Source organism: Prunus avium, chromosome 2, assembly GCF_965620075.1.
Source record: "Prunus avium chromosome 2, drPruAviu1.hap1.1, whole genome shotgun sequence".
Taxonomy (NCBI): Eukaryota; Viridiplantae; Streptophyta; class Magnoliopsida; order Rosales; family Rosaceae; genus Prunus; species Prunus avium.
In genome coordinates this window covers 23899163-23908317 of record NC_142285.1, presented here as the reverse complement: position 1 = coordinate 23908317, position 9155 = coordinate 23899163, and the positions used below count along the sequence as shown (strand labels likewise).

The 9155-nt window shown below is 38.1% G+C and overlaps 1 protein-coding gene, 1 long non-coding RNA gene and 1 pseudogene across 2 annotated transcripts in view; 1 reads left to right on the top strand and 2 right to left on the bottom strand.

Annotated features, from left to right (window-relative positions):
- Positions 1 to 961: 961 nt before the first annotated feature.
- On the bottom strand, positions 962 to 2429 carry LOC148296678 (uncharacterized). The gene is made up of 4 exons (XR_015834030.1): positions 2177 to 2429; positions 1848 to 1911; positions 1437 to 1680; positions 962 to 1186 (listed from the first exon to the last, which is right to left on the bottom strand). It is a non-coding gene; the product is annotated as an uncharacterized LOC148296678 (long non-coding RNA).
- Positions 2430 to 7100: 4671 nt separating this feature from the next.
- LOC148296677 (uncharacterized) lies at positions 7101 to 7829 on the top strand (annotated as a pseudogene).
- A 617-nt stretch (positions 7830 to 8446) lies between these two features.
- LOC148296675 (GDSL esterase/lipase At5g03610-like) overlaps positions 8447 to 9155 on the bottom strand; it is a 29741-nt gene continuing 29032 nt past the window's right edge. Inside the window, exons 7-8 of the mRNA XM_088247716.1 lie at positions 8895 to 9155; positions 8447 to 8664 (exon numbers count right to left, since the gene is read on the bottom strand). Of these exons, the coding sequence (XP_088103842.1) occupies positions 8447 to 8664; positions 8895 to 9155 (479 nt within the window). The remainder of the gene's footprint in view (positions 8665 to 8894) is intronic.

The window sequence follows — 9155 nt, the reverse complement described above, 5'->3', positions numbered from 1 at the left end:
AGTAAATAATAAGGCATCTAAGCATACACAAAACTTCTATACATGGTTCAAATTCAATAATCACTGCTACAAAAATGACAATAGACGACTGGGAAACACCGATATCGAAAAACTTGGAGCAATATACAAGCTGGATTGTTGTTCTACCAACCTTGCACCAGCAGAGGCCATATATAATCATGTATGCAATTGCTTCTGTATTCACACTGAGGAGCTAAAATGCAAAAGTCAAAGAAAGACTAATTTGAAGCTTTAGAAAAAGAGGGAAAAAAAAAGATTATATTGAAGCTTACCACATTGCAATCAGTAATGTTGTTTCTGCCCAAGTTGTTTCTGTGTAGAACCAGATTATTTTTTTTACACAACTTTGCACCAAACCCTAGTCCTCAAAGGGTCACAAGAGCTCTACTTAACCCAACCTAAAACAAGAACAGACAAGAAAATAATTAAAAGCAAAGGTCTGCAATCATACTAAGTAAATAAACTTTATGCGATCCCAGATACAATAAATTTCAACATCTACACCAGAATAGCCAGCAATTAGAATACTAAAATATAAAAACAAGATAATTAAATGTTGGTTCAAATTCAGATTGGAGATAATTTCCTGCATTTGACAAACTGCTGATCATGAAGAAATAGTGGACGTTCTAAGCAGTTGACATCATGCATACCACCTTTGTCTACCAGCAATCTGCCATAATTACATTAAATAGATTATTATAAATAAACCCAATCCTAGGCATGTATTTATAAAAAAACCCACACACTATTTAAACATAGAAATACACCCAAAATCAACCCCAAAATCAACAATTGTATATTTTTTGGGTGTGTTTATAAATGGATTTTGAGTGTGTGTAATGATGGGTTTTGGGTGTGTTTATAAAGTGTTTTGGGTGTTGGGTTTTTTTATAATTTCAGCCCCCATTTTGGGTGTTTTAGTGAAACCCCCTACATTAAATCATAATGTACACATAAATTTCACAGGACAATGCATCAACATGCCAGATGGTTCTTCACAAAATTCATCCAGACCTGCAAGGTTTCTATACTTAACCTTAGAAAGTAGCCTCACTTATGTTCAAGGAAACACACTACACAGAAATCAGATTGATAATGAAGCTGTGTTTCCTTGTTTGTGTCATCTTCAAATTGCAAGATGTTTTTTCATAAGAAACCAGACCTGTAACCAAATAAAGAGGGACTCAACCAACTACTTGCTGATCTTCAGCGTATAACTCATCATAAATAAACATGAACCAAAGATCAAATCTAAAACTAAAACTAAACGGCAATCAATATGAAACATATATAAAATTGAAATTCTCATTTAGTTAGTTTTTAAAACCTAAATTTCTGCCAAATACCAAGATAGATTCGACCCCAAACACCAAAACAAATTAAAACTGAAATGAATAAGAAAGAATTCTTACCAAAATGTGGAGCAGTCAGTGGTCATGGGGTAGTGGCGTTGATCCTTGGCAGCAGAGGAAGAGGATTAAAAAAATAAAAACGGAATATTAAAATCAGAAAGGAAAAAAATTCTGAATCATAATCAAAACAAAGCAACTGCCTCAAACGCTGTGTTCAGACCTTTCATTGAACACTTGGGCGGCACCATTTTCAGGCAGATCCACACGATCAGTCGAACACCTGCTATCTTCCGCACATGGCTCTCTTGTAGTGGAAAAAATCAAAAGTAAAACAATAATGAAACATGAAAAAGAAATTAGAGCAGATAATTGCAGTTCTTAAATCAAATTCAATTAGAAGAATCTTCAGATTGAACATACTAGCCAACAATTTTTTTTATTTTTAAAACTGTATAAGAAGCTGACTTTTACCTCTTTCCTACCGTCCTCTCACCCAGCTTTTTCTCCAACTTCAACCAATCACATGGCACCTCTTCTAAAAACAAACCAAAGCACCATTAGATTCAGCAAAATGAATAATAAAAAATCTAAATATAAATTAAACTTTTGAAAGAATTTGAAACTTTGTAGCACATAAATTGAAATAATTGAAAGAATTTGAAACTTCGTAGCTAGTGACGTTCTACAAAATTTAGTAAAACCAATTGAGAGTGCAGCCGAGACGTTCCGCAAGGCTAAATTGAAAGAACTTTTTTATAACATCTGGAAAATAAAAGAGCGATACAGAGAGTTAGCGTTACCTTGCGATTGCAGTCGTGAGAGGGTTTGGGAACGAAGAGGATTTCTAGATGAGAAAGAATGAGCTCGTTTCGGGTTAAAGAGAATAAAAGGGATTTGGAATCAGATAGAGCTAGAGAGGGTTTTGGGTTAGAGAGAGAGTGAGTGAGTTTAGGGTCAGAGAGGGCTCTGGAAGAAAAATAGAAGCGCTGCTACACGAAAAATTAGGGGGAGGGTATTCGGGGAATATGAAAATTCTAAGAGGGAAAGGGGGAGGATTTTCGCGGGCAACAATTATTAAGTGAGAAAAGCTGATGTATGGAAATTTCATTTACAGCGCTCCTAAAATGAACGCCATAAAAAGTATTCTTTTACGGCGCGCTACAAATGCATCCCGTAAATTACACGCCATAAATGCCTGTTTTCTTGTAGTGTATATAAGCTTGGGTCTGGTTCATTTCTTCATCATGTAAAGATACAATTTCTGAGAATATACAGAGCTTTACTTTTCTCTCTTTCTTCGTCACTTCTTCCTCTCCATAGTTAACACAAACCTCCAAAATATGCATTAATAGGAAAAATAATAAATCAGAATCAGTTTAAGTTTTTCAATGTATTTTATCCTTGGAGTTAGCTTCTGTTAGAGAGGAACATGATCTGACAAAATAATTGTGCAACATGAGTCTCCGGAGATGGGGAATCTTTAATAATTGTGCAACATGATCGAGCCATTCACGTTCCCCATGTTTCCACCAGGAGGAAACTGTGCCAAGCAAAGAGAGGAACATGATCTGACAAACTAATTATAATTTCCATTTTCCAATAATTTATCATTACAAGTTAGGAATCTTGTAATATTATAATTTGATGATAATTTACACATTTTGAGAGGATCAAATCTCCAAAATATTCAGAAGCATATGAATTTGGTCGTTGAAGTTTTCATGAATTTTTTTTATTTTTAATATTCTATTTAACGGCGTTTTCACTATGTTATCCAAGAGGACATGTAGATGAATATGAACATGAGGGGATATGAAAAATGTGGACAACATAAAAATATATATCCAAATCAATTATGACAAAAGATATCCATAATTGTAGTAGAAATAGTAATTCAAAATATATTAATTGAGGTTTATTACTATAATTTTTTGAAAGGTGATATTTGGGTAAAAGTTCAAAATGAAGGAAATGAACAATGTAATCGAACGAAGATCGCTTGGTCAGGTATGTTGTGATTTAAAACTCAGACTATGGTTTTATTTGGTACAATTTAAATCATTTTTTCTTATTTTATCAAACTTTTTGCATTTTCTAATATTACGTCGATTTGGTTTTGTTTTGTTTTTATTTTTTATTTGTTTGCATCAAGAATAATGACGTACAACTAATGTTCATGAGCAAGTAATAATTTATCATTGCATAGTTTTGAAGACAATCAAAGGAAACTGAAGTTGATACTTAGGTGTCACATCCCGGGATTGGCTCCGCCGTAACACGATATTGTCCGCTTTGGGCCCCCCTCTCTACCCTCACGGTTTTTTTTGGGAGCTCACGAGCAACTTCCCAGTGGGTCACCCATCATGGGATTGCTCTAACCCCCACCTCTCTTAACTTCGGAGTTCCCATGACTCCGAAGCCAGTGAGCTCCCAAAAGGCCTTGTGCTAGATGGATGTGGGCATGTACATATAAGGCACATCAACCCCCTCTCCGTTGGTCGATGTGTGATCTTACAATCCACCCCCCTTAAGGGCTCGACGTCCTCGTCGGCACACTCGCGCCACACGGCAGAGTGGCTCTGATACCAAATTGTCACATCCCGGGATCGGCTCCGCCGTAGCACGATATTGTTCGCTTTAGGCCCCCCACTCTGCCCTTACGGTTTTATTTTTGGGAGCTCACGAGCAACTTCCCAATGGGTCACCCATCCTGGGATTGCTCTAGCCCCCAACTCGCTTAACTTCGGAGTTCCCATGACTCCGAAGCCAGTGAGCTCCCAAAAGGCCTCGTGCTAGATGGATGCAGGCATGTACATATAAGGCACATCGACCCCTTCTCCATTGGTCGATATGGGATCTTACATTAGGTGAAAGGGTAAATTAAAACCTCAATGGACAAATGTAAGACAACAATGATTAATTCTTCCTAGTAACAATATGACTAGTCAACTACTAGTCATAGACCTATGAACAGACACCGAATACACAGATCCAAATCCCCTAATCAAATAGATCTAACAATGGCAATGATCAAATGAACTAGCAGAAATATGACAACTAGTCATAAACCTAAGAACACACAGCAGAATACTCATTCATTCACCAATCAAATCTCAAGCCCTTGGAAACCAAGAAGATGACTAAGTGACAACCTAGGCACTCGGAAGGATCCATCAATCTAGGCATTCCCAGTGCTAGCAACAACTAAAGTGAAGTATGTGCGAAAATCAATCAAAACAATAAACAGAAACAATCAGATGATAACTAGTCAACCAGCAAGAACAAAACACCAGCAAATTGGTTACCCAGATTTGGTGTGATAATGTGCCCTATCTTGCTATGGTAAATCCAATCGTGTGTTTCATTCTCAAACCAAACATTTAGAGGTTGATTATCACTAAGTTCGAGAGAAGGTGGTTCGAGGAGAATTGCTTGTTCATTTTGTTTGTTCACAAGATCATATTGCTGATCTTTTTACCAAAGGGTTGTATACTGTGCGGTTCAAATACTTGGTGTCCAAGCTTCCCATTGTTTCTCGTCCTGTCAGCTTGTGGGGGATGTTAGACAAAGCTTATCTGCTTGTTCAAATTCAAATTCTGTAACAAGTGTGGAGAAGGAGTCTTAGTCTGTATGAACTTCTTCAGTTGTAATCTGATATGGTTTTTATTTGTATTTCAAATGTATAGTTTTGGCTCCCACTTATATAGGGGATACGATGTAATCTTTGTAACTGATACATTTGTTTTGCTAATATAAATAGTTGTTCCATCGTGTTGATGGATACAAGCTCATCAAACTATTCTTGACTTCTCTATTGTTTTACAAACCCTAGATGAGAGGATGGGAAGGTTTTGCGGTATGGTTGAATGATTTTGGGAAGGAGGCAATTCGGACTCATGAAAACATTTTTCTCTGCTACAATCTACTTGTTTTAATTCTAAACATGTCTATTAAAATTCATCCAAAGGTTAAAAACGTGATACCACACCCACATATTTCATATGCCAAGAAATATTGTAAGGCATATTTGATAAGGGTAAAATGCTCTTTAGTTTCAAGTTGGGAAACACAGGTTAAAATTCTAGGTAACATGAAGTAAGTTGCAGGCCCAAACCTTATTCACGTTTATTATATTAATAGGCGAACAAAAGAAAATTTAAGAGTTCATTTAAAACCCTAAGGATAAGACAAAAGAAAAACCATGTTGCCGCCTTCTTGTGGGTCAGTGGCCTCCCTCCTTCCCTCCCCTTCCTCCACCCCCCCTCCCAGTTCTTCCACTCAGCTCTCCATTTTTTGTATTTTTTGTTTTGCGGTGTGGAATCAGTTGTCGTCGTGACAGTCGTCATCTTTTGGCCCATGTACATAGCTACCACAAGGACTTGGCTCCAATTCTCAACTTTGACATGGGTTTGGAGCCACAAGGCGGGGATGTTACTGGGCTGCGTAGGGTTTGCGTTTAGCTAGTATGCACGGGAGTATACAGTCAGGTAGCTTTGCTTTTTAGTTTGTTTATGTCTAATAATTTTACAAAACTCTTCAGGAGCTTGTTGTGTTTTGCATTCTCTTATTCAAAGGTTTTATTTAACGAAATGCACGAGGTGAGATCACGACAAACTAATATCTAGTAACTACAAAAAATTTATTGCCTCATAAAAAATAGGTAGTAAACTAGCAAAACAACGAAATCATGGCGTGCTTTATTACGTTGTGGTCAACAATGCTCCTTGTCGTATTTCTTTCATGTGTTATGTTGCCTTCCATAAAAGCAGTGATTCTAGAGTTAGTTACTTGGTAGCCACAACGAACTTGAGGTTTATTTGTTTAATGAAATGCAGGAGGTGAAAAGAATTGTAGTTTTACCCTCGAGAGTGGGAGTTTTCAATAAACAGGGTATTAGACCCCATGAACTATTTGTTGTGAAAATGGACAAACACTTTTACTCACTCCCCTAATTATCTTGTTGTTGATGGACTTTGTGACACACACAATGATGGATGAATCACACACACACACTTGAGAAACCAACCAAGCACAAAGTGACACAAGTATTTTAGAGGTTCAACAATTGCCTACATCCTCTTGGTGATCCCCTTGAGAAATTCACTAATGAAAGAATAAGTTACAACTTTGGTTTACAAAGAAACCCCCTTAGAACTCTATTCTCTCCCAAGCTCTCTTTTCTCTCTCACCCCTTGCTCAACACTTTGATGCACTTGTGAACAATCTCTCACACTTGGTGTTTCCTTCCTTTGGTGTCTAGACTCTCAAGACCCAACTCAGCTCCCTCTTGAACCGATTGCCCTCTCTCTCTCTTCCTCCCTTGGTAAGTTCAACCTCTTGGACACAATAGCTCCCAGCTACTTGACCACTCCTTGAGATTAACCACTCCCTTGCTGTCTTGCTTCCTCTTCCCTTTAATACACAAGCCTTTGGACTTAGGAGAAGGCTCCATCTTTTCCTCCCACGTTCTCCCCTTGGTTTCCAGACTAGGACCACAACTTGGGCAGAACAAAGGCTAGTCATTAGTGGCTGCACCTTCAGCCACCCTATCTAGAGTCATAGGGTAGGTACTCCTTGAAGCAAGTCAACAAACATCATTCAATGGTGCTCCAGCTTTTCCAGCACCTTGCTAGACTTCTTAGAACCCCTAATACTCTTTGGAGGCCCAAGGGATTAGGTAGGGAACAAGCACATGTGAAGACAACTTGAAAAACGAGTGAAAAAATGAAACAGCGCATCTGGCGACTAGTCGCCCGTCACTGGCGACCGGTCGCTGAAGACTCTGCCAAAAAGCCACCGGTCGCTGGTCGCGATTTCCAGCTTCTTCGAATCTGCTTCAAAACGACCGGTCGCCAATGCCCAGCGACCGGTCGCCTCCTGTTTCACTTGCATCCTAATTGTGAGCCAAATTTCCAACACTATTTACCCAGAACCATAATAAACTGAAGGAAGAAGGAGAAAAGTGGATGAAAGATACAGCAACTTCTTGTACAGTTGTAGGTGCTCTCACTATTACCATCATGTTTGCTGCAGCCTTCAGGGTTCCTGGTGGAAACAATGGAGGAACAGGCTTTCCCTTGTTCTTAGATGAAAAGAGGTTTATGGTTTTTATAGTTTCAGATGCTATATCACTCTTTTCTTCCACAACTTCAGTGTTGATATTTTTGGGAATCCTTACATCCCGATATGCAGAAGACGATTTCCTCAAATCCTTACCCACAAAGATGATAATTGGCATGTCAAGACTCTTGATCTCCATCGCTTCCATGATGGTTGCTTTTTGTTCTTTTCCTTATGCTTCATGAAAGACTATGGATTGTCATTCCAATCATTTTCCTCGCCAACGTTCCAGTCACCTTATTTTTTTGGATGCAATTTCCCCTTCTTGTTGAGATTTTCATTTCTACATATGGAGGAGGGATATTTGACAAGAAAGTGAGACGGTGGATATAAATTCTTGAAAAATTGTATAACTTTGTATGTATTGTTCTTCAATTTGGAAGATATTGTTGAATAGGAGAACCTTCCCTTCTAATGTGATTTTTGAGTGATTGAGTTGTTGGTGTTGCTATGTACCCTCCGTTTGGATGAAGGAATTGGAAATTACATAGAATTCTTATACAAAGATGTAGTTTCAGGGTATAAAGGCCTAGTGTGGTATAGTTGTTAGAGTTTGTAACCTTTGTTCTGGCAGCCCCTTCCTCACTTACCACAGAGATAGTGCAACTCAGATCAATAGCCATGATATGTCCCCTAAAAATTGGCATTCGAACGTGCATTAATTTTCTCATGGTGTTTACTGTAGTGAACCTCTTCTATGGATTGCGAATGCATTTTATTAAGCGTTGATGCCCATTAAGGTTTTCTAGTATCACTTTCTTTCTTATTCAAGCTAGGTTCGCTTAAAATCATATTGTTTGAAATTAATTACTACTTCTCATGCAAAGAAAACATTGATCAATTCTCATGCAATCCAACCCTATCTTTAGTCTCTTTCATATCAAATGATATATTGGGTGATTCTCATGCAATCCAACCTTCTAGGGGCAAAGTTTAAACTACACTATACATCACGAATGCAATTGATGAAGAGAAGGTTTTATAGCGGCATAAACTTCATGCCAACCATTCTGCGAAGGGTGTACCGTATCCCAAAAGAAAGAAACATCAGGGTTAGCGCATACAATGTACTTCTTTGCACCAGTCTGATCCACACTTCCGCATGAGTATTCATTGCTCACCCCAACACAACATGGCTTTAGTGTGTTAATCTGGAATGCCAAATATCCTGCTATCGAAAAAAGAATGTGATCAAGTATAGACATATATACATGAGTAGGACCACACATTTACTGACCACCAGCTTATAAACGTATTTAAAACGGACTCACATGATGGTACCTACTTTTATTAGAAAGGTGGTGAGCAAAGTGATCAGTAAATGTAAAACAAATAGCACTATCCAAAAGTAATACTAGTAAGGGATCAATTAGCGTTCGCGGAAAAGGGATTTATTACCTTGATGATGTTTTGGGGGCTTCAATGCGGACATAAACGCATTATAGAGATCCAAGTCGACAAATGCAGAATTCTTTGTCTTCTTGTTCAACTCTTCCAACTTTTGAAGCAGAATCTGGTTGTGGAACATTGAAGCCATATTGGCAAATTCATTGCAGTTTTGATATGAAAGAAAGGAAGTTATGCCGGGAAGACATCCTAGGGGCTCTATTGTTGTAACCGCTATTTTTTGCACTCCCAAATCATGTATACGCTTCAAAT